At 41.0% G+C, this 25863-nt stretch overlaps 1 protein-coding gene across 2 annotated transcripts in view; it reads right to left on the bottom strand.

Moving 5' to 3' along the window:
* The window catches only part of esamb (endothelial cell adhesion molecule b), a 60581-nt gene that overhangs the window by 8042 nt on the left and 26676 nt on the right, over window positions 1-25863 (bottom strand). The window contains exons 1-4 of one of the 2 annotated variants that reach the window (XM_050068997.1): window positions 6663-6835; window positions 4848-4993; window positions 3147-3348; window positions 2572-2727 (exon numbers count right to left, since the gene is read on the bottom strand). In XM_050068997.1, coding sequence (XP_049924954.1) covers window positions 2572-2727; window positions 3147-3348; window positions 4848-4958 — 469 coding nt within the window. In that variant the 5' untranslated portion in view covers window positions 4959-4993; window positions 6663-6835. Of the gene's footprint in view, window positions 1-2571; window positions 2728-3146; window positions 3349-4847; window positions 4994-6662; window positions 6836-25863 lie in introns of those variants that run through there. The other variant, XM_050068988.1, reaches the window with a different exon arrangement.

The following is a 25863-nucleotide window of genomic DNA, read 5'->3' as shown; positions in this document are numbered from 1 at the left end:
GCACAAATGCCTTTTCTCTCTCTCTCTCTCTTGCCTGGGCGGTGAGAGGAGTGTGTTGTGGTTCGAGTTATCTCAATCTGTAAAGAGGATTTCATGCTGCATGTTATGGCACGATCGAGGATCTTCCTCAGAGGTGCATCTGGAGCATCTATCAGTAAAGCCCACAGGCAGCGTCTGGTCATGTGTGTGACCTGACGACACGGACTCAGCTTCATCTGCATGTAAGGTGTTAGAGTGCATGACATTTAGACCTGCACCTAAACAGGCTTACAGATCAGCTATCTACCATTTTTAATGCTTCTGTTCGACACATATCTATGTTGACAGGGAAATGAGGCTGGCTGATTGCTCTCGCGTCTTTCGCTCTCCAAAATTACCCACTTTAAAGAGTAATAATGTGACGCTATTTTAACAAGGATGCCTGAATGTGACATGATGAATAAGTGTAAGGCTTGCCTCAGTTGTGTGCAACCTATAATAAATGAATGAAAAAATGCATTTCTGTAAAATCTGCTTTTGCATACATTTATATGAACCTAGGAAAAAAGAATCAAGAAATTGGTTACAGCCCCTCCCATACTAATGTTAGTATGACAACAACAACAACAAAATGCTGTGTAAATGTGTGTGTGTAAATCTGCATTATGAATGCACTAACCCTACCTAAAGGAGCAGTATGTAGGATTTATGGGGATATATTGACAGAAATGGAATATAATATAATAAGTATGTCTTCTTTAGTGTATAATCACCTGAAAATAAGAATCTTAGTGTATCTACATAGAGAGCAGGTCCTTGTGCAGATCACCATGTTGCACTTCCTTGTTTCTACAGTAGTCCAGAACGAACAAATCAAACACTGGCTCTAGATATGGCCATTTGTAATTTCAATTTTTTTTTGCATCAGCTGTAGTTTGCAACACCATTTTTAAAAAAAGGAAACTGCTTTATTCTGTGTTTTTACTGGTTTAAATCACCTGGTCTGTTTGTTTTGGAGAGGGAGAGACCTCTATGGATAATTTGGCTCCCAGTAAAAACCTCCTGAACACCAACTGATCTTAAGGGCTGTTTCATAGTCGACCCAAAGGCACGCAGATGCAAACGCATTGGGACGCATTGAGACGCACTGGCCGCCATGATGTGTGCTTGCGTCTCAAAATGTGTTGTCCATTTTTTTGATACGCGATGCAGCGAGGCGTGTAATACCATGTGTTGTCAGCAGGGTGATAATGCAAGCGACGTACCCACTTTTTATTATTCACAGAAGAAGCGGGTATGAAATATGACGGGCGAGGAGGAAAAACTAGTGCCCTGCACTAGAATAGCAGTACTAGCTAGCTACAGCAATACTAGCTAGCCGGAATGTACCGTTGACTCTGCTACCCCCTATTGCGCGAGCGATGTATTGCATTCCAAGTGTCGCCTGCGTCGCTTACGTTCAATGTGTTGACTATGAAAGGAAGTGCATTGCTCGTGAGGCTTGCTTGCGTTGCGTGTGTCAACTATGAAACAGCTCCTAAGTCATGGGAGAAAAAAGGTCAGCACACATTTGCAAGCGCAGGGCTAGCGGCCTGTCTCTGACATGCCAAACAGCATTTGAGAAACACTGATTTGTAAGGTGAAATTACTTTATTCAGTGTTCTTACTGGTTTTAATCATCTTGTGCGTTTTATTTTGGAGAGGAAGAGTCCTTTGCGGACAATTCAGCTCCTGGTAAAAACCTCTTGAACAATGAACACTGAAGAAATACCTAACGTGGATACGTTTCAGCTGGCTGTAGTCTGCATCATCACCACTAGATGCCACTAAATCCCCCTAACTCTTTAACACTGGACCTTTAAAATCCAGTTCTTATCCGTTTTTTAATACGCATGATATGTTTATGTCAAATTCTGGCATTTTACAAAAGAACATTACACTTGTAGTTTGAGTAGTTCTTGTGACCTTCCTCTCAGGCTGCGTACAAGCCAAAAACCTCCACCAACAGGCCTCCTTCACTGAGGACATTCTGACATGTCACAGCAGGAGATGCACAGGTGTAAATAACAAAATTAACGATGGCTCAACTCCCGTCAGCTGCTTCAGTTTTAGGCTCCTGGTATCGGCTCACTGTCACACTGTCATGGCTTACTGGGGTAGCTGAATAGAACATTGATAACGTTATTAGGAACACTTGTGTTTCTCCTACTATGACAAGTCAAAATGTCTGCTGTGAAAAAGGTCCGTGAGATAAGGGAACCTGCATGTAGCCTGATAGGCAAAACCCAGGAGAAATAAACCGGAACTAACTCGCTAGCCACCGCCTGCTGCTCGTTAAGCTTAATTACTGTGAACTCGTGGTAATAAGGTGACTGAAATTAGCTGTGTTTGTTGGGACTCCTGCTGCGATAGAAAAAAGTAAGAAAATAGGTTAAATTATATTTTTTCACTGCTGCAAGCGTCACAAGCCTCCATTTTATCTGTGTGACTGCAGGAAAGCTGGGCAAATAAAACCCCAGCTATCTACTACAGTAAGTATTTTTTTCTTAATTTGGGTGTAAATGCTAAATCCTGTCTTCAGAAATTACTCACTCTGCATCGGGGAGAAGAAGACCTCAGACAGTGGTGCAGCCTTGGTCCATTTGTACTGAGGGATGGGTTTTCCTTGACTGGACTTGCAGCTCAGAGTCACGTTGCCCTTCACCACTGGGTTCCCTGTCATGGTGCACACTGGGGGAGAAGGAGGGACTGCAGAGAGAGAGACAGACAAACAGACAGACAGGGTGTTATAACTAAATAACACAGGGTCAATCACCTCATATTGAACTTGTATGTTGGGCTTTAATCTACTGCAAACAACGTGGAGATTTCTCAGGGCAGTGGCCATATTGCATATGAATAAGTAAATGTTTTGATCCCGCGCTGTTTCATCAGCTGCTAGAGGATGACATAATGACCTCAGAGCCAAGTGAATCCCTAAACAGCAGATGAGTTTTATGTGGACAGCGCTTACTCACATAAAGGTCTGATTTTTAAGAGAACGACCTAAAATCCTTCAAAACATGTTCAGCATTTACTGTGCCTGAAATTTCCAAATCCGAGGACATGTGCGCGGCGCTCTGATTAAATCTAACCTTTGAAATTCCTCTGATGCTGTGGTCCATTACCTTTGACATTAAGGCGCATCTCTCCCAAAAGGCCAGTACTTCCAGGGATGATGACAGAGCAGGAGTAGAGTCCAGAGTCAGACTCCTGGGTGTTGTTGATGTAGATGGAGAGGTTGGCTGATGGCATGGCCGCGCTGAAGCCCACTCTTTTGGTGAACTCGTTCTGGCCGTGCCCGACCTCGCCTGAGCTAAAGTTTATCACCTGAACCGGAAAAAAAAACACATGACCATGGAAGCACTGAACACGGCAGCACAGAATCATTACACTGTTAATTATTAATACTTGTAATCAGACATTTCGGAGACTTTTAATAAAATACAACACAATTTGAAAATAAAGTAATACAGAGACGTTTACTCTCTAGTCATTTGAGTTACATAACTTTAATTTTAATTTCTGCCACCATATTAAGATGCGCAGATTAACCATATAACAGAAATCAACGTCCTTCATAAAGATAATCCCGACATGTACAGATGGCGGATGTTGAATTTTAGGCAGATTTTCTGTTTGAGATAAGCTCGCAGGCATCGGACACTGACACTGTTTAGATTATATTAATCATGCAAAGACCCTACACACCCTACACATACACACCCTACACACACACAAACAGTTTCACCAGCAGTTCATGCCACATGTGCTGTAGGAGGTGCAGCAAAAAGTAGAGATGCAATGTCATTAGTGGCGTTCTGTCGTTAATAACAACCTTCCCACCTTCCGCTTTGAATTAAAAATCTGTAATGGTGTTGGGAATAATCCTTATCTGTACAGATCTTCTTACAAATCACTAGATGGGTTTCTCAGCACGTAATATACCCGTCATCAGATACAAAAAGGCTCTCTTCCTCTCATATAAAATTCAGATGACGTATGTCTGGTACAGTAAAAAGACTTAGTGCTGCAGCGATTAGTCAATTAATCGAGGAGTCATTTGAATCAAAATTTAATCGCCAGCTTGTCTGATAATTGATTAATCATTTCAGTCCTTTTTCAAGCAAAAATGTCAAACATTTGCTGGTTCCAGCTTCTTAAATGCAAGAATTTGCTGCTTTTCTTTGTCGTTTATGACAGTAACTGAAGAGTCTTTGGGTTTTGGACTGCTGCTTGGACAAAGAAGCAAACTGAAGACATCATTCTGGGCCCTGGTGAAGTGTGATAAGCATTTTTTTCACAATTTTTTGACACTTTTATAGACTAAAGGATAAATAAATTAACTGCGAAAATAACCGTCAGATTTCCTAATTTATCTGTCAATTATTTTCCCCATTAACCCATTTAAAAAATGGCATACAATGGTATGAAATGCTGATCACAGTTCCCCAAAGCCCGAGGTGACATCTCCCAATGTCATGTTTTGTCTGACCGACAATGTAAACTCAAAGATATTTCAAATTAAAAGGACAGAAAACAGAGAAAAGCAGCAAATCCTCACATTGGAAAAGCTGGAACCAAATAATCTTCCGCACTTTTGCCAGAAAAAAGACTTAAACTATCAATAAATCGTCAAAATAGTTGCCCATTCATTGTTTCAGCTTTATTTTTCTTTGTACAGTAAATATAGTACTGTCGTAGTAGTAGGATCAGCAAACATCATTGTAATCTCTTTAAAGAGGCTCTCATTTCTTTACTCCACTAGAGGTCAGAGCAGGGTCAGCTATAGAGCAGATCAATGCAGATTGACTTTGTGACCTTCTCACCTGCTTGGATTCATTTCCCCTGAAGTGCCAAATGACAGAGTTTTTGGAAATGTCTGAGTTGGGGCTGTACCATGCGTGTAACACCACCATCTGGCCCTTGACCACCTCCATCTCTCCTTTGGGGAACTCCACATTCTTTGTGTCACCTGGAAGGACAACACAGGAAAGTGTTAATCAGTGATGTAACGTAGCAGAGGCAAAGCAGTTCTTACTGGTGTCATGATTTAGGGCAGACGTAAGTTGTATTTACTTTTGGTATTTTCAGTGTGTGTCATACTTCAATCTTATGCATAGAAATGCTTGTTTGTGTCATGTGATGTTTATTTTTTTTGTTTATTTAGTCCTTGCATGTCCAGCTCCCATTTTGGATTGAATCTATGTTTTTTTGCAGGGCTGCAACTAAAGATTATTCCAATCTGCTGATTATTTATCAATATGAAATGTCAGAAAATAGTGAACAATGACTGTAACAACTTCATAATGCCAAACTTGACTTCTTTAAACATCTTGTTTTGTCCAGCCAACAGTTCAAAACCCAAAGATATTCAGTTTAAAATGTATAAAACATCTGTCAATTAATTCCCAATAATTAATACGTTCTTGGTCTATAAAATATGAGAAAATGGTTAAAAATGTCGTCCAGTATTTTCCAAAGCCCAAAAGATGACGTACACAAATGTCTTGTTTTTCCACAACCCAAAGATATTCAGTGTACTGTCATGTAAGAGTAAAGAAATATAGAAAAAAATAGAGAATAGAAAATATTTACTTTTAAGAAGCTGAAATCAGGGAATTTTCACTTTATTTTTTCCTAAAAAATTACTGAAATTGATTAATCTAATACAAAGTAGTTGTGATTAATTTAATAATTGACAACTAATCAATAAATCATTGCATTTCTACAAGTGACTAATCAGTTAATGGAATTTTTTTTTAGAAATTTTAGATAAGTGTGTCAGGTGCACGTTGATTCTGCTTTTATAAAAGAATAAAATCAGGTCAAATATGACAAAAAACGGATGAAAATGAATCACTGTGCTGCATGTACACGTCTCTGACACTGGAATTTGTCCATTTTTACAGTACAAAAAAAGATCAGACAGAAATTAAATTCAGTAAAAATCTGCAAACATTCCCACTGGACTCTGTCATCAAGTTGTATTTCATAACTGTGACATCGGCTGATCTGATCTCTTATGCTCCTTTATAATCACCAGCAACCTCAGGATCAGGCAATCCCAAACGTGCTCTAACTCCCCCCTGACGTCTTGACGTGCATCTGTGTGTGTGTGTGTGTGTGTGTGTGTGTGTGTGTGTGTGTGTGTATGTGTGTGTGTGTGTGTGTGTGTGTGTGTTGTCCATTTGGTTTCTGTACATTCAGCTACTCATCAAAGGCGAGGCAAATTTCTCAGATCACGTGGCAGCAGAATAAAGCAGACTTTGGCTTCAGTGGTAAAGTTGAAAAAACCTGCATCTGAGGTAGATGATCACATTATAATAACTGACATTCAATTCCCTCCACCTTCAATTCCTCACGTTAAAAAACAGCCCTGTCTTCAGCTTTATATCCATGCATTTTACAGATAGGGTTAGAATGAGTTATTTAGCTGCAGAAGTAAAAGTTTAGGGACATGGATTATGAGAAAACTAAATTTTAAGGACTCATGCTCACACGTCAATAAAGTACAAATAACTGTCTAGAAACTATATATATAAATATATAATATTACTGTCACTCAAGAAAATGAGCTATAAAGGAAGGACTGAATGGAAGACAAGATCCTAAAGAAAACAAAAGGAGGATGCCCAACTCACAGGGTGCCCAGTCACCCGAACCGGACAGCTGAAGCTGGATCAACTGATCCCAGCAGTCGGTGTCCACCCGTGTCTCCAGTTTGAAGATTCAAAAACTCACACCAAGGGAAAAAAAATTACTCGTGCCACTAAATCCTTCTACCGCAGAAAATACAGTGAATTGTGTCCCTCTTGTGCTCAGATGGCCAGAGTGGACAGTTACAGGGGAATACACAGAGATAGAAAGAGGGAGGGAGGGAGTGTTATGATCCATAGACAGGCAGCTGCAATCTCCACATCTGTTCAGCCAGGCACGCCTTCCTTCTTTTCCAGAATGAGCGCGTGTAGAGGCAGGAGAATTAGGCGATCAGTAGTGGTGGGTGGTGGTGGTGGTGGTGGGGCAGGAGGGTATACAGATGAAGAGGAGGGAAGTGTATGTGCGAGGTAGAGATTTTAAGGCAGAAAGCACACGAGAAACTTGTTTTTTTTTTTAACTTATTTAGTTTTGCTGCAGTGACTCAGTGCTTTCTTTTTCCTCCCGGGACAATGTGACCCTGCCGCTGAGGCGCTCCTGTCCCTTAATTTCTGAATCTCTGGATCTGGTAAGTCCTGCTGACTAATCCCTAAACAATCCCGGGCTCAATCCTCTCACCTCACGTGAGCAAAAGAGCTCAGCTGGACATGGATATGATCTGACACATGGTCACTTCAGCTACCAACGCTGCTGCCACCGCTATCATCATCATCATCGTCATCATGGCAACAGCATTTACATTCTCTAGATTACGATTAGCAGATTGCTTTGCTTTACATTTAATTATTCATGTCATGCAACGTCTGCCGAGGCTGTTCGGGTAGTAGTCCACATGTTATGAGTTTCACATGAGGCATCCTGGCACACATCTGAGGAAACTAGGCAGGTGAGAACCCAAAAGCAAAACAATTAGATGGTCAATGTAGCAAGCAAGCTCAGTTAACTTGGTCAGACAGGCAAAAGCCAAAATACTGGATAATCAGTCACTCAGGCAAACAAATCCAGTGAGGAGTAGGCAGGTCAGGTGAGGTCAGGGAGTCAGGTAAGCTGGATCACACACAGGTATGTCAGGCAAACCAGGGACAGGAAAACACTTGGCAATCAGATAAATGAAAAGTGAAACAGGATTGGTGTATATACTGAGGTCTAACGAGGGGAATGAGCTGCACGTGAGGAAATGGGCATGAAGTGCCAGGTGAGGAGAATGATGGCTGAAGGGAGAGGAGGAATCTGAACTGACAGGCAAAGAATTCAAACAGATGAGAACATGATTAATTGTTGGTGGAATTTGTGACACATCCAACATGTGAGGGAAAAAAAACACTTAGGAATGTTTGATGGCACAAAAAAATAAATAAAAAATTTCAGCAGACATTGAATTATCAATTTGAGAGTTTTCTTTCAAGTACAGTTAAATTGGTCTTCCTCTTTAACACACTAAATGTGATCTCAGGGTTCCACTGTGGGCAACAAATAATGTTCCTGCAGAGCGATCACAGGCTACAAACAGTGTACAGAGTGGTGCTGCTTTTGTAGTTGCATAATCTTGTGCGAAAAAGGTGATGGCACATAATTACAATAATAACTTCTTCCTTTCCAAACACAATATCAGTGTTTCTAAATTTACATGGCAAAGTTGAACCTGCAAGGGAATCGCACTGAAACAGGAAGGTGAATAAGAGAGCGAGTTAATATTCACAGAAGGTGCTAATGTGAATGTTGAAGAAGTACTTCACTGCTGGATGGGCTGTCTATGCATGAAAGACACAGATACTTTCTAATATGGTGCTGCATGACCAGAGGAAACAAAGGAAAAGGGCTGTGGCATTTGCGTAAGAGGTAGAAAACCTACAACTACCAGAATGCACTGTGCCGCACCAGACCTATAAATGCTCCTGCTACTGAGTGACGTAATGCGAGCTTACCCATTTTAACACAGGAAATAATATGTTGTCTGATGAGTAACAAATGATCTCTTATATAGGTTAAACATTGAATGTTTCTCAAAGTCAAGGAAGGATCCTTAGAGGAATTTCAAGGATGCTACATCATCAAATCCCCCCTAATGACTGTTCCAATGTCAAGGATCCTTCAAATTCTACCGAGGACAGAGTCCTTCATTAAAGGAATTTTCAAGGATGCATGTGTGTATCATCATCAATTCTTTGTGCATGATTTGCTGGAGGTGTGGGTGGGGCCTCTTCAGTGAAACCTGCGCCAGCGAAGCTTGGCAGGATTTAAATAAACATATCATTTATTTGGACTAATATCTCCAGGACTTTTTATAATACAAGCATGATAAACATATTGACAGAAACCTCATAATTTACACTTCCCAATGCGTCCACTGCCAAATAATGACATTTTTAAAAGAATGCAATTTACATAAAACATGAAAGTTTTTAACTGAATCATTTACAGCAGTGATGGAGTGCTAAGTGCTATGATTTGAGCTGAGAGATGAGCAGGTTAGATCTAGGCACTGGTAAGATTGAGGGAAATTTACCACAGTTCATTTACACATACTACCCACATTGTTACAGTACGACACAGAGCTGGTTGAAAATCGGCAAAGTGTCCCCTTAAGCACAGCATCGCTTTGAAATATATGTGATCGTTGTGCTCACAATGACAACATTAAGATGATGATTTCAATATATGCAATGTTAACAGTTTTAACTATATTAGTTTAGTGTTTTAGTATGCTTACATTTGCCATTTAGCATCTCAAAAAAATTAGGGCTACGGCTGAAAGTTCTATCCTTTTTTTGTTGCAAATGTTTGGTCATGACTCATAGCACTGGACAAATTAAAAATTTTGATCAGAGGATCAGCAAAGTTATTACAATTCATCATGAGGGGGAATATGAGTGTCTGTGCAAAATTTCATGGCAATCCATCGGAGTGGTTCTGAGATATTTCAGTCTGACCATCATGTCATTCACAGAGTGGGACATCTACCCACGCAAGAATCCACAGCCATGCTTTTATTAAGAAATGAGACCATGCCAAACCATGTGATGTGTATTATAAGATGTACATGCCAAAAATCTTGCCCTGCTTTGTCATAAATCATGTCTTCATATCCGGCATTTCCTCCTGTCAATGTCGAGGAGCAGTAAAACCATCTATTGGATATGCCTGCACGAGATTAATATCTTTACTATCACCATTGTTCCTGCAGTCATCATCATATCAGTCTGTTTCTGATTCATAATGCACAGCAGCCCCATCTCTTTTTTTTCCTCCAGATTTGAAACATAGTTTTTCCCTCACAAATCCTGTTAGTGCTCCGATTTCATTTTCAGCAGCTATTGTGTTTGCTGGGAGCCGACATGTGTGCGCTGTAACAATTACGTAACAGCACCGAGGAAAAAGGCCTCATTTGGGACGAGGCTGCGATTGTGTCTACATTAAATCTCTCTGCTTGTATAATGCTGTGAAGCGCTGTGCAGGCGTCGCATGTTGATTAATATACATAGTGTACCAGCAGCGGCACAATCAGAAAGGGATCAGGTTTTTCTGTAGGTTTACGAGACCCCACTGCGTCTTCATGTGAATGCAGCGCTGGACGTGGACAATAATTCTGAATGATATTCCATGATGAAGTAGGATAATGCCCTGTAGTCTCCTCACTCCAGACTATTCTTGTGCTTCTTTGAGCGGGTTTATCCTCAAAACTGTGTCATTCAATTGTTTATTAAATGAAGGAAAATCTTCGCTAATCCGTGGCTGTCTCCATCTGGGATATGTGTGTGTGTTTGGCTGGAGACACAGACAGATAGAGGCAGTTCAAGATGTGGATATGGGTATGAAGTCAATCTAAATCCTTCACAACAGGAAAAAAAATAAGGAAAAGCTGCCAATAAAAGGGATGCAGATATGATACTATGTAGCCTCAGTAAACTCTGTCCTAATTACATTTTGCCAAAGGCGATCGTTCAGCCTAGCCACGCTTTATATCTGCTAATTGGATTCTTCTCTTTAGAATAAACAGTGTTTTCTTCTTTCTTTTTTTTTGTTTTCCTGCAGGGCATCCTAGCTATGAGATATTAGTGGAGTCTCGGCTGCAGCAGCAATTAAGACAGCAAGGACGCTGGACTCATAAACCTGCATGGACTCATCAAAGAAGAGTCAACCCTCTCATGCATGTTTGAGCTGGGGCACCATCAAGAGATCAAATGCGAGTTTGTTGTGGTACCGTGAGGTGTCCATAGGGGGCAGCACATTCATATGATAAAACAGATCATCTGATTATAAATAAAAAACCACATTGGAAAGCATCATATCACCCAAATCTCTGACTGTAAGACTCAGCGAATGAATAAATTAAGCGCAAACTGAAGCGACACGGGCGAAACTGTCATGTCAGGGTGAGCGGGTTTGTGTTGAAGTAAATAAACAGGTGTTTCGTTTTTTACTGAAATGCATGTGATTTGCATGTCTAACGAGGCAACCTAATTCTGCTGTGTTGTTGTGATCAAATGAAGGATAAAAAGTCAGTCCCTCTCTCAAAGCCCTCTGGGAGCCACGAAGGCCTGTGTGAAGATAAACTGATCCTCTTTAACCAGCCCCGCTCTATCTCCCCGAGTAATCTCTGCTTCCACCCATGTCTTTCTCTCATGTGAGTCCCTCTCTGGAGCTAAAGCTTTAGCTGAGGCTCAGATTTACTCCCCATTTACACCTCTACCCCTCAGCTTTCCCCCATCCATACACAGGAGCGGGCCTGCTGCCTCGAAAATGAGCTGATAATCTGAGGCAACAACAGGGTCTGAAGGTCAAAGGTCATGACAGCAGGCTGGATGCACTTTTCTGTTTCTCAGTGAGGCTGTAAAAGTCACACCTTTAAATATAGAAAATGTTTTGTTTGTAATACCACTTTATACCTTTAAATTTATTTTGTATTTGTATTCATCACAGTCAGTCACCTGTCATCATTTGAAAAATATAAAATTCTTGAATTCAAGCTCTGCACAACAGCAAGTTTTCTCCCCCATAGGTAGACTCAGAGCTTTCAGGTGGATGCTGGGGTGGAGGTGGAGCTTTCGAAATGTTATTTGAACAGCAGCAGTAGCAGCAACACCAGTAGCACCAAGTATAGCTTTCACAGAGCGGTGTGGCAGCAGGCGCGCAACACGAGTGCACAGAGCACTGATGGCTCAACTACAATGTGACATTTAAAAGAGTGTGATGTACACATGTTGCAGTGAGAGGAGTGTGCCATGGAGCTGTAGCAGTGGACTTGAGTTGACTGTCTGAACTAACTTAAAGGCTTCAAATCAATCAAATCAAATGCTCCTTCTTCATTGACACTTTAAAGACAAGTCTTAAAACGTACATGTTTTCAATGGCCTTTGGTTGTTTGTAGTTGTTTTAATATTTTAGTATTTTTTATAATCTTTTTTTACCGGTGTTATTCTGTTTTATATTTGTGTACATTTTATATCGCTATTTATGTGTAATTCTTTAATTTTGTACAGCACTTTGGTCAACTGCATTTTTTTTAAACTTGATTTGATTTGATTTACCTCCACCATGAAGACACGTAGCATATTTAATAAAAAATAATACTTTTATTAAAAATTAAATTTTTTTTCTTCATGACTGAACGCAGTAATTGTTTTTATATTTAGCTGCATCTTCATGAAGTAATCTGGATTCTACAGCTCCTTAAACATAATCTCTTGCTACATGTCTCCAGTCTTCATGCAGTTCTCTACCTTTCAGCTTGTGACACTGTTGCTTCTGATTGTTGCAGACACACTTCCTACTTATGAGTGGGTGTCACTAAGTGGTTCATCACTCACAGATGATCCAAACAGATGATGACTCTTTTTCCTGATGTTCAAACCTTGCACCAACCATACACCCGATACAGTGTTAAAGACATGGAGCTGTGTGCGCTGCTTTTCCGCATCGTAATTTAAAGGCTGCACCTCATTTGCCACAACCTGGCTGTCAATCCCTTTGGTGTTGAGCGGAAAGTATAATATTGCTGAAATAACATCTGATACATCACTGCAAATATCGATGGAATCAATCAATCACCTGCTTGTTCAGCTGAATCAGACCTGAGGATCCTGATGCATCTCATCTCGTTATCATTGCAGTTTAAACAATAACTGTACACAGTGTTTGCTGTGTGACATGGCACCACTGCTTTTAGTTTCAGGCGCTCGGTAAAAGAGAAACTCTGCGTCTTGACAAGGTTGACATTTTCTGAAAACTTAATTTAGAAACCGTTTACGGGAAAAATGAACAGAGATGAATGCCTTTTTTTTGACTAATCCAGTCAATACCTGGCAGTTTAACGTAGTAACATGATGATATACACGCATCTGTGAAATGCTAATATCAGCAACAATTCTATAAATCCAATACTGGCACAAAGCATTCCTGCTCACTGACTGTGCAACACTTCATAAAATGGCCAATTTCAACCAGAGATATTTAAGAAATAGCTACAACAGAAACAGTATGGAATCTGTAATAGGTCTGCAACTAGCGACTGTTTTCATTGTCGATGAATATGTCAATTATTTTCTCGATTAACAGATTAGTTATTTGGTCTGTAAAATGACAGAAAATGGTAAAAAAAAAAAGTTGATCAGTGTTTCCCAAAGCCAAAGATAATGTCCTCAGATGTCCTGTTTTGTCCACAACCCAAGGATATTACACTTACTGTCAGAGAAGAGACAATAAACCAGAAAATATTCACATTTAAGAAGCTGGAAAAATAAAATTTTCACTTTTTCTTCTTTTTTAATTACTCGATTACTCACTAACTTAGCAAATTAGCTGGCAATTAAAATAACCATTGTCTGTACTGGTTGAAAAATGTCTACTGTGATATCGTCCAATCCTGTGCTTCATCATTAAGTGAGGAGTTTTCTGCTCAGTAACACAGCAGATGTGCATGAAACAACACTTGTCTGATCTCTACAGCATGTGCATCTGTGTCAGAGCAGCAATAACAAAGTCTTAAATTGACCCCATAAATGCCTCTGCGAGAACAGACAACATAATGATAAATTATTTAAGCATTGGATTTCTTGTCCTCATTATATTCGTTCATTAGTCTGGTTGGCTGACAAAACTGGTTGACCTTGAGTTTTACTTTTATTAAGGAATTTCACAAGTGAAGAACAGATTGCAAAGTGTTCCAGATTTGTTGATGTCAAATGAGGACAAACGTGAACAAAGATTACAGCTGAGCCAAAAAAAGGGGTTATTCCCTGACTTTTTGAGAGACAGGACTGGGAGGAATGTAGGACAACAAAATAGCCTTGTTGGTGTAAAACCGCCCGTTGGACTGACCCTACAGGCTTCAAACAGATGGTGCTTCAATAATAAATATTTGGGGAAGGCTCCTTTAAATTGGATTACATTAGTGTAATCTCTGCAGCTATTTTAAACCATTTTGACTGTGCTATCTCATCACAGTAGCTTTAATCCCTCTTAACTTTTTGATTGTGTTTAAATTGATTCTCCTCGCACACATGGATCCAAACTCCCACAACCTCCCTCTGGTTCTCACTGCAAACTCAGCCGCTTTCACGCTCACACGCACAAACATGTGAGGGCGGGCACACAAACAAACACACACACCTCATTTATATTTATTTGTTGTTTACAGTATCACCTTCAGGTCACAGCAGATGTACCAGCCCACTCATGACAGGAAGGTGTCATCTTAAATCAGAAGTGGAACTAGTTTACTGTAATTAACTTAGAGGGAGGATTTCTGTGCTTCGCTGACTTATGGACCTGATTCAGTTTGAGACTGATGCAAGTTTTAAAAAAAAAATAGAGAATTACTGCCTCACGGCTGTATGCCTCTGCCAACTAGGCAACTTGTAGTGTCAGTTTTAAATATCCATTTCTGTCCAGACTCATGTGTCGCCATGACAATGCATCAAATGTGGATGTTGCTGCACAGTTAAGTATCACTAATTCAGTATCTGACAAAATGTCTCCCTTTCTGTTCCTGAGATATGATGTTGAATTTCGGCCAGTAAAGTGTTTTGCAGAACATTATAACATAACAGTCAAGATGACCTTTGACCCTTTGGATGTAAAATGTTGTCATTTAATCATTTTATCCTATTGGACATTTGTGTTTTGTCATAATTAGCAGATAAATTCTTGAGTTATGGCCAAAACTTATTTTGTGACCCTGACTTTGACCTCTGACCACCAAATTCTAATTAGTTCATTGTTAGGTTCAAGTGGACGTTTGTGCCAAATTTGAGACAAATCTCTCAAAGCCTTCCTTAGATGTAGTCTTCACAAGAAAGAGATGGACAGTGTCACAGTAACCTTTGATCGCCAAAATCGAAGAAGTTCATCGTTGAGTCCAAGTGAACGTTCGTGCCAAATTTGAAGAAATTCCCTCAAAGCCTTTTTGAGTATGGTGTTCCCAAGGAAAGGCCGAGTGGACAACCCGCAAAAAATGTCTCTGTCAATAACTATTGCCAGCATGGAGGCATAAAAACATGTTTCATGAGGTCAGAGTGACCTCGACCTTTGACAACCAAATTCTATTCAGTTCATTGTTGAGTCTAAGTGGACATTTGTGCCAAATTTAAGGAAATTCCCTCATAGTGTTCTTAAGATATCACATTAACAAGAATGAGACAGATGAGGTCACAGTGACCTTTTTCTTTGGACTTTGACCACCAAAATTTAATTATTCATTGTTAAGTCCAAGTGGACGTTTGTGCCAAATTTGAAGAACACATTCACAAGAGTGGGGTGGACCACCCAAAAACATAATGCCTCTGGCCACAGCTATCACCGGTGCATAGGCATAAAAAAAGTTAAAACATCAGCATTTAGGTTGGTAAGGAGTACCGAACATGAAGTACTACTATACTGATTTTGCCTTCACACACACTTTTGACTTGAGGATGAACTAAGAGAAACCACTTATTTTAAAGAGCTTATAAAAGCACCTGAAGCTGTCAATTTTCAATTTTTTTCATCACCACTAAAAGGATGCCAGCCCACTTTAGATGGCCCCTCAGTTGCAGCTCATCACAGGCGTAGATTTCAGGGGGGATGATGTTGACACAACCTCCTCAATATGTAGAACATGTGCATATGTCCCCCACATAAAAACATTAAAGATAAAGAGGACCTTTTCTTTGACAGAATTACAGACATCTGCACCACAGAATTGATGCAGAAAAGGCAGAAACTGAAGGAAATTAGGTGTTTGATGCTCAGAATTTTCATGTGGAGGACACCCAAACTCCATGTTTTATTTTATGGAGCCTTCCCCCGCACACTGAAACAAAACCTACGCCCTTGCAGCCACTAATCCGCATTTAGAAAGGCTATCATAACTGATTATAGCCACTCAAAGAACATCCTTGTTACACTTGACGTTCACTAGGTAAGACTGAAGCAAACTCATGCGTAGGAGCAAATTTAACAACGAATTGAACAAATCCACATTCAGAACAAAACGCAAGGGAAAAAAACCCTCAGATTATTAATTTCCTCACTTCCTCTGCCACACTGTCATTGTCTCTGCTTAAACACAAGTGGAAGGATGACGCTCAGGCAATTGAGGCAAGCGTTGCACGATATATAACAAGGCTCAATCAATGGGGAAAAAAAAGCTCCCTTGTAATTTCTCATCACTGAAACTATTTATAACCTTAATTTCCTGAACATTAAATCATCAGAAATACGATTACAACCATCACAACCTCTGAAAAACAAAGCAGCGACCACACACGTCTTCATTGTGTACTGTAGATGTACATGTGCCTTGTGTACTTTCCCTTACGTATCCAGAAGCCCACTACAGGTCAACCACCTTTTGAAGCTTGGCAGACGCTTTCCGTTTGTTCTCACGTGGCAATGTTGTTTTACAGGCCTGATTATGCAGTTAAGGCGACAGAGGCATGCCTGCTTGTGTTTATGATGAATGCCTTACATGTCTCCTGTCAGCTCTGACAGCCGACACATTGAACCGCAGTGTCCTCTAAGGGAACAAATAGAAAACAGGAAACAGAAAAGCAGGTTTCTATAGTCAGCACTGGAAGGAGGGAACAGTGGGCTTTGATCACATGGAAATACCAAACACACACACACACACACACACCATACACGGGGGATATAGGTGTTTATGTGGGAAAACAAAGGCTCTTATTGTGGAGCAGCTTTTGTGAATTATGTAAGTTGAGGGAAAGGTTTACATTTGAACATGTGTGTGTGTGTTGATGCTGTAGAGAAGCAGTCTGATGGTGAAGCTGAACAACAAGTAGTTGGTTTCTTCTTGTAGCTATGCTGTGTTGGTCAGTGTGACGCGGACTATTGGGTGCCAGCGGCCTTTTTCATCCGAGCTGTCCATCACAAGTCCCACACTGCCCTTCCTCACACCCTCCCCTCTTCCTCCAGCCAGCTCTTGGGTCCTAGTGGCAGGGAATGAAAGGCAAACTGAGAGCTTAAATGGGTCTGCAATGTTGCACCACAACAGAGCCCATAACCACCCTGCCACCCCTCACACCGTCTTAGGCCTTTGAAGAAGATATTTATAAACCATTAGTGTGGCAGCGGGGCGAGGGTTGGCTGTTTTATCTCCCAGATCTGTCATGTGTTACCGCGCACCAGTCGAGCTGTGATGACAGAGTGACAGAGTGAGGGCCGATAGGGCCGCTGCCGCACGAGTCCAGGGTCAAACTCGTCGGCTGAGGCCCCAACTGCCTTCACCACTCCACTGCCTGTGGGACAGGGGGGAGCACTCAGTGCAGCGAGACTGTAATTAGGAAGCTGTGTGATCTGATTTCAGATTTCCACTGAGCTCTCATCAGAGAGGAATTACAGCACGAGTATTATAATCTGCATACAGCATCAGATGCTCAAATGCTTCCCAAAGTTTATCATGGGAGAGGTGCAGGATAGAAGTAGTATGGCATCATCATGTCACATCTGGAGAGGGAAACAAAGCTTACTGTTTAAAAAATCACCAGAAAACTCTATTTTAAAAAAAAAATCAAAATCCCTTTATTGTCACAACATGATCATATTACACTTAAAAACAAACTGATGTGTTTCTGATGAGGTTTTTTTTTTTTTTTTTTTTGAGATATTTGTGCCTACATGTATCCTTATCGAAAAGAGCACCTCAAACAAATTCAACTCCAATCCAGGAAGTGCTCCTACCTCAACATTTTTTGTATGCTTCCTGTCTTTTTTAAAGAGATAGTTGGACATTTTGGAAAACAAGCTTATTCTTTTTCTTGCTGAGTTAGATAAAAAGGTCATTAGTTACTCCATTGCAGAGACGGGTATCAATCTTCGTGTCTAACCCTCCCACAGAAAGCAACTAATCACCCAAATTTGCACACTATTGCACACTATTATGCAGCAAATATGTTGAAACTCAACATTTCAACAACAGCGTGGTTAATATGTGGGCAAGTCTGGCGGGAACGCAGCAATGGTTTGGCATATAATAACCGCCTTGCATGTCTAATTAGCCGCTGGAAACACAGCAGTGACTCGCTCAATCACAACCAGTTTTGTTGTCTGTTGGTCTCAAACAGTGGTCTGAAGCTTGGGAGACGTCTCGCCTAGGTCTCACGCCATCCACCATCCCCTCCACTTCCAGATGACAGTCAGCTCATATATTATATCACTTTAGAAACTTTCATATGATACGTATGAAACGTGCAAATGTAACGTATTCATTGCAGAAATGTACAATGTCAACATTTTCTTCTGCGGTCTGTGCTGGCCATTAATAATAAAAGAAGGTCTGAATTCAGCTTTCACCATCAAAGCACTGAGAGTATCTTCAGTTCCCACAGCCAGAGCTACTCCCAAAGCTCAGGTATAGATTTTATAAAGTGAAATCCAATCCATATAACTGACTTTGAGGTTACTGATCAATATGATTTAGCAGGGCTCTTTTCACAGATTGAGCTGTTTGTTTTGTGGAGAAAAAACACACAATAAACCAAACCTACAAGTGCTACTTTACTGCTTTTAGAAAACGTACCAAACCTTTTAAACGTAACTTGATTTGCTGATTCTGAAAGCTTTTTCTTCGACAACAGTCACCTGCTGCTGCTGGAAAATAGTGGGAATGAACTGTAGCAGTAAAGTTGTGGGCCGTAAAACCAAAACATGAGCTGAAAGACGAAGATGAAGATGAAGGGAACTGCAGAGTCAGCCGATACATCTCTAAATTTTTCACTATACAAGCAATTCTTTCGACATTACACACAGTCATTTGATCCATTTATAGGATGTGTGCAACTTTCTTTTAAATCTGATATCCTGAGAACCAAAAATTAAACTGTAAGGTACCTTAAAGATCTGTTTCATGGGATGTACCATACACAGTACCATACCACCTTAATTTATATTTTACCATAATCAAACTTAATTTATTTCAAATTACTTCCAAATTCAAAACAGAAAGCAATGACACAGCATTGTAAAGATTTTTTTTATCATCAAAGTCCAACTACAATAAATCATTTCGTGGTCAAATTTAACTACAGTGAGGTACATGGTCACCACACCTTACATCTTTGCCTCTATCTTTACCTTAAGCACAGAAATGAGGTGATTAATAATTAACATCACCTGCTGCAGAACCCATTACATAGGCAAAATCAATATTTAAAAAAATCCTAATTATAGCATGCCAGTTTAATATGTATATAGGACATGGTAGATAGAAGTCACTGTGCATACTCTAATAGAGCAGGACAAAGAAAGGCTTTTGGACATGTGACGTCTTTAGAAAGGCAACACCTTTGCAAAATCCTGACGTGCGGGAGAGTCAGGGCTCAGATGGTCAAAAGAAGCCCTGATGGTCCTCATCTCCACTGTACATTGTATCCAACATGTCTGACACACACAGATTAACCCACACGCCCACCTACAGTACAACTGAAGGGGTCCTGGTTAAAGGTGAGAGCTGCAGCTTAGAGTCCACAGAGACCAGAGGAAATAACTTAGCCTGGCATGTCTCCCACCTGAGCCCAGTTCACTTCCTGCTGCTCTGCACATTTAAAGGGTCAGTAGACCCAAATGTTGAGACATTAAATAGGATCAAGTAAGTCCCTCCCTATGCAATCCATGATGTCAAAAGCTTACGAGACCCAAGTGGCAACCTACAGAGCCAAAAAATGAAGCCAACGGGGCAGTGCCAAAAACTGCAGTCCCTCTAATGGCCACTTGAGGCTGGATCCAAAAGCGAATTTACAGCCTGGTACAAAAAACAGTTTTGGTCTCTATGGCTAATTTCAACACCCATGACAACTGTGCGGGGAGTACATTTTTATATACCTCAACCCTTGCAAGGCTCAAAGTTAGGGATAATTAAGGGCGTGACCACTTTGACTGACAGGCTGTCTGCAAGGCATCACAGTCTACAACACTTTTTACGGAAATCGTGCTATAGGACTACAAAGTCCCTTCTTTATGCCACCTTTGCTCTACACAATACCAAACAACGCCCCAGTGTGTGACTTGAGAAAGCATGCCAGTGTTGTGGACGCAAAAGAGACATGACAGGATGTGTAACACAATGGTGTCGGCTTCTCGTGTGACATGTAACATACACGTCTGCAGCACTTTCTATATAATAACAATCACATAACATGGCAATAACAATCATGTACCATCCCTGTTACGTGGTGACGGATCTCACTCTCTGCTAAAAGGGTTTCTGGACCCACTGTCTCCCCAGTATGCAAACATCTCAGCTGCTGTTCTTCTTTGAGTTAGCTACTAACTGCTACTTCCTGCTTTTTTAAGTCTCCCAGTGGTAGGTTGCACGCATAACACATCATCAAAACGTCACATTTATCCCATCCATCCCATCCATAGTCCAGTCCTGCCGACTTTCCCTTTTACATAAACGTCCATTTGGCACTGTTCCTCCACAGCTGGCTCAAAGGCGAGACAACCCCCATTCCAGGCTCATACCTTTTATAAAGAGCAGCATGACAGAATAACGGCACGTCATTCCTGCCTTGAACAGGCAGTGTAAAAGGAGCTTATCAGTGAGCTTGCTTGCTTCTTCACAGCTCCATCATCTCATCTAAATGTGGTCAATTATGGCTCCAAAAAAAAAACCTAGATGGTGATGGCCAAAATGCCAAACTCAAGCCTTCAAAACACGGGTCCACAGGCTAATGGGTGACATCACAGTGGCTACATCCATTATTTTTACAGTCTATGATGAGACCCCAAACACTGCACAGCAGTTCCTAATTCAATGGTACAGCATTTACTGCTCTGGAAAATGATCACCATGTTAACTGTTTTATCTTTTGTTGGAGTAATTGCTGCCTTAACCCTAATGATATCTGGCCATGCAGATAGTTTGGGTTTCACTTAAAAAATATCAGCTGTGAGACTTGTCATCAACACAATGGAGGTGTAATGGAGCTCAGAAATATTAATTAAATATCAGGTCTGAAAATCTTTAACAGAAATCCAGACACAGTGTCCCAGTTACACTGGATCAATCCACAGACCTCACAGTGTGGATGTTTTCCTTTTACTATTATTTTCCCTCTGGTAGAAAATACTTCCCAGTGAAAACTGTGGATGATCCAACTTTCATATCTAATAATCTTTTTCGATGTTTGGAGGGAATAATTTGAGTGAACTGACCCTATCACTGTCACTGTACCTTTGATCCAATTTCACCCAAATTAGGTGCACATGGTGCAGCTCACCTACAAACTGTACACACACAAACACACTGTGCAGTAGCTTAAATTGCATCTGCATGGTTACACGTTGAAAGACATGACATGAAAAGATGTTTTCCAACTAAATTAGATCATGCAGGTATCTGTTTCTCTTTTAAATGTTTAGACCTGGGTGTCGCAGCACTGTTTGGCAGCTAAGGGTGACATAGGAGCAACCATTTATGCAGTTATGGTACAAAAAAAATGGACTGGAATAACTGGTTATTAAAAAGTCCTGTCAAATCTGTGGATTTATACACAGGAAAAAAATCTTAAATGGTTTGTTTAATTGCACAAAAATGTACAAGTCATAAAAGTTTTACAACACACATATAAAACGAGTTGTTTAGTCCATCAGCCTGCAGTAATGACTTTACAGCTCTCCACTGCAGCAGCCAGCAGTGTTCATGTGTGACATTTTACCGCTGAGCAAAGTGGGTTGTAGTCGTCTGTTTGGCACGCTTGCAAATCAAAGGCATGATTAATGTGGCACAGTGATTTGTACAGGTAATCTCCTGCTTTACTTCCTTGCTGTGCATTGCTGTACATTACCGTGCTAATGTGACACTTTATTGATCCCCGTAGGGAAATTTTCTTTTCACAGCAAGGTCTAAGTGCAGGGTCAGTAACAGGAGAGCAGCCCCCGCAGCTGGTAAAGATTCAGTGTCGCGTTGAAGGATGTTTGCCGGCATGGGGGCTTAAACTCGTAGCCTGTGGTCGAAGGACGGTTGCTAAACTCAATGTGCTGCCAACACTGCCTGATGTATGTTGTTCCAGTTTCAGCAAGTTTCTAATAAGAGCACATTGCCATTATGACTGCTGGATTCATGCAGAAGTAAACATACATGTTGCATAGTTGAAGTCCGAGCCACGTGTGTTTAAAGGAACTTATCTTCATACTCTTGGCCATAATCCCTCTTAGTTATTATATTTTATTGATCCACTTGGTAGTAGTTAAAATAGAAGTGCAACAATAGGGCCATGGCCACAAGCAGTCAAATAACCTGAGGAGGTTAAAAAGAAAAACAAATGGTAAGTGTTTTAGATTCTGCAGACAGGTTCTTTGTTTAGGTCAAGGTACTTAACTTCCAGATACGTTTTCTAGATCAGGGGCTCCCAAACCAAATACTTTGTATATTTTTTCCATTTTAGATTCTCCCTGACCTCTCCTGAAGAAACTCCAAACTCTTTTTCTTAACGCAAGTTAACTGGCGAGCTGCAACAGTGACAGAATACAACACAAACAGTGGAGAGGTCAACTGGGTGACAATTTACCTTGCATATTAATGACATCCTTTACTTCAGTGATGCAGAAAGATGCAGCACAGACAGACTGCACTAGGTTTCATGGGCAATTACTGTCCAAATAGCCTGAAATAGCCCGTAAAGGGCTTTTATTCAGTGTTTTCAGGAGTTACAGCTTTAGATGTCAGGTTTCAGAGAGAGGACACAAATACATAACACCCAGCAGACAGTTTAAAGATCAAAAAGGTTAGCTTTGATCAAATAAAGCTGATACCAAAAGACACAAACAAGCACGCGGCACAACTGAGAGAGCAGGCTGAAAAATAAAAATAAAAGAATTCCAAAAACGAAATTGGCAACAAACCGGTCATCGAGGAACAAGAGAAGAGAAGCCAGCAAGGAGCAGAGAAGACCATCACTGACAAACAGTGAGGGCGGTGATGAGGGACAGGTGACAGCAGGGTTGATGGGGAACAGGTGAAACAAATCAGGCTGGGGGCGGACAATCAGCCTTTCCCAAACCACGTCCTACACCCTCTTTCTAACCACTTCCACTTCATTTCTGCATTCATGCAAAGGCTCAGCCACATTGAGGCCTGTAGTTTGGCAGACCGGGTGAGGCGGAGGCACAGCGCACCTGCGCTTCGCCAACTGGGTGTGGCCAGGTGGATTTTGCAAGTTTGGCACACAGTGTGCGCTGGCACAGCTACTCCTCTTTCCTACCTCCGTCCCTCCTGCCTGCGCAAGTCGGAAAGAGGGAGGAGAGAAGGCGTGGAGTGGGTTTTACACACATCACAAAAATCAAATGAGCCCCTCTCCTTGCCCTTAAATGTGCCGCGCGAAGGCACAATGAGAGTTTACTCAATTCGCCATGGCAGAAGACCCATCTCAGCGCACCTCGGTCTGCCAAACTACCAAACTGAGCGTGCCTTGGGTTGCGCTGCTCAAAACTAGCTCTGTGCGGGGTGCACCGCGCCAGGAAACTAGAGGCCTGAGTGTCATCCCGAACCAACTAGCAGGGAACTTTCAATTCCACTGAGCAGTACAGTACGGTTCAGTTTGGTTCGGTATGCTTTTTTTCCTGTTTCCACTGTGAAAAGTTGTGGATGGTACCAATGGAACCATTCTGTACCGTCCCCATTTTTGGTCACCCCTCTGTTGGGGTACCTAGCACACAGATCTGGTACTAAAAGGTGGATCTCTGAACACTGCAGTCTGTTGATTGGTCAACAGCAGACAGTCACTGTGCTCAGGGCTGAGTTGTGGCTGGTTCTGAGACTCATGTAAACACTGTTCATTCCATGGAGAGTTTTATTAGTAGACTGTAACTATAAAATGAAAGGATGTTTTGCTGCCTCTAGCAACAGCAGGAGAAAAAAATAAATGAATTCACTGGGCTGACTGTCAGCGACTTTTAAGGTGGAATGTTAACTCGTAATGTCACTCAATGTATGAGTTGACGACGTGAATCCATCAGCACACCTTAAATATTCTATATGACAACTTTGACCATCACTTTAGTCTTTTATATGACATACACTTTTAGTGATGAGTGGATCTTCAAGCATTTATATATATTCATTTCAATTGGGTTATGTGAACTGCATTTATCCCAATCCTCACTCTAAACGATGTGCAGACTTCTCTCTGTGTCATCGGTAATGAGGAAATACAGTGAGTAGACGGAGCAGTGAGTGACATCAACCCCGCCCACATTTAAGGGTACTGTTTGTGGTGGAAACACTAGGTGGACCTAGGGTCTAGGTACCATGTCTGAAGGGTTACTTTTGGTTCCAGAGGTACCATACTGAAAGTGTTTGGTGGAAACGGGGCTTTACTGACCACATACAACTCACTAAGGCGGGATAACATACTCACATTAGGAGTGAACTTAGAAAATAAAACAGGCAACAGACTAAACATGTATCAGTAACATGAAACAAGTAAAAACACAACAATTAGAACACCCCAAACCCACAAAACTAAGTCTTCAAGATAAATTATGATTCCCAACACAGTCCAGTCTAAAACATAAAGTCAGAGGGCGATAAGACAAAGAGCCGGGATGTGACATTAGATAACACAGCTATATCGGCGGGTTTGCTTACAATGTGTGTGATCATCTCACAGCTCGTGTTTAGGTTATAAAAACTGCAAAACCAGAAAAATACGAGCAACGATGTGAGAAAAAAAAAGAAGATGTCATTTAAACTGACAGCAGATTGAGTAAATTGCTCTCGCAGAATGATCAGCAGTGAGTGAGCGAGGGATAGATTGAGTGATTAACTTAAAAGAGCTGAAAATGGCGTTTTTTTTTTACGAGCATTGACAGATACCAAACAAATGACAGATGGACTCATAAACTCACAATGGAGTGAAACTGTTGTAACGTGATCGACCATATCATTTAGTTGTAACACCTAAAATCTTTCACACTTTCTATTTCCACAGAAATTAAATAAAGTAGTGCCCAGTACACACAACGAAAAAGAAAAAGAGATGGTACACAGACGAGAGGACAAGTCAGTGCCTTCTTGCATTCAACACAATTAAGAGCATCAGTAATTTCAGAGAGGTGAGAGGACTGTAATCAACATGGATTATATCTGAGGATTCGATGGCTCCCTCACCCTGACATGATGGATTAAGCTGAGGGCTTTTAGGGCCTCTCGAGGGTCTGCTTGTGAACGCATTATAAAGTGTGCTTTTGTAAAAGTGCTCCCGTCAGTGTTTAGATGGAGAACAGTTGCTCCCCTGAGACCGACTGTGTGGAGCTGTTTCTGTGTAATGGTCAAAGACATAAGAAAGAGATTTATTTTGTGTAATCCTCCTGAGCTACTTTACTTTTCTCCACATTAAGAGAAAAAAGCTGGTGTCTTAATGACAGCAGACTGAGGTGCAGGCCCAGGAACTACTAAGAGAAATGTATTAAAGTAAGCGCTTGTTGCAGTCTGGGGAGCAGTGATCTAAAGTATATGAGTATACTGTATCTCTGAAAGAGTATTTGATCTAGGGCTTCAGCTAATGATTATTTTCATTACCAATTAATCAGCTGATCAATTTCTCCATTAATACAAAGTAGGGGTGGGCGGTATACCGGTTTGTACCGAAAACCAGTATTTATTTTCGTTATGATATGAATTTTTCATATACCGCAATACCGGTGAATAGCCCAAACAACGTCCGGAACGTGCGCGGCGGGAAAGTGTTTCAG

The sequence above is a fragment of the Epinephelus moara genome, chromosome 2 (assembly GCF_006386435.1).
Source record: "Epinephelus moara isolate mb chromosome 2, YSFRI_EMoa_1.0, whole genome shotgun sequence".
Lineage (NCBI taxonomy): Eukaryota > Metazoa > Chordata > Actinopteri > Perciformes > Serranidae > Epinephelus > Epinephelus moara.
Note: the sequence above shows the minus strand (reverse complement) of the source record. Positions and strands in the feature narration are given on the sequence as shown.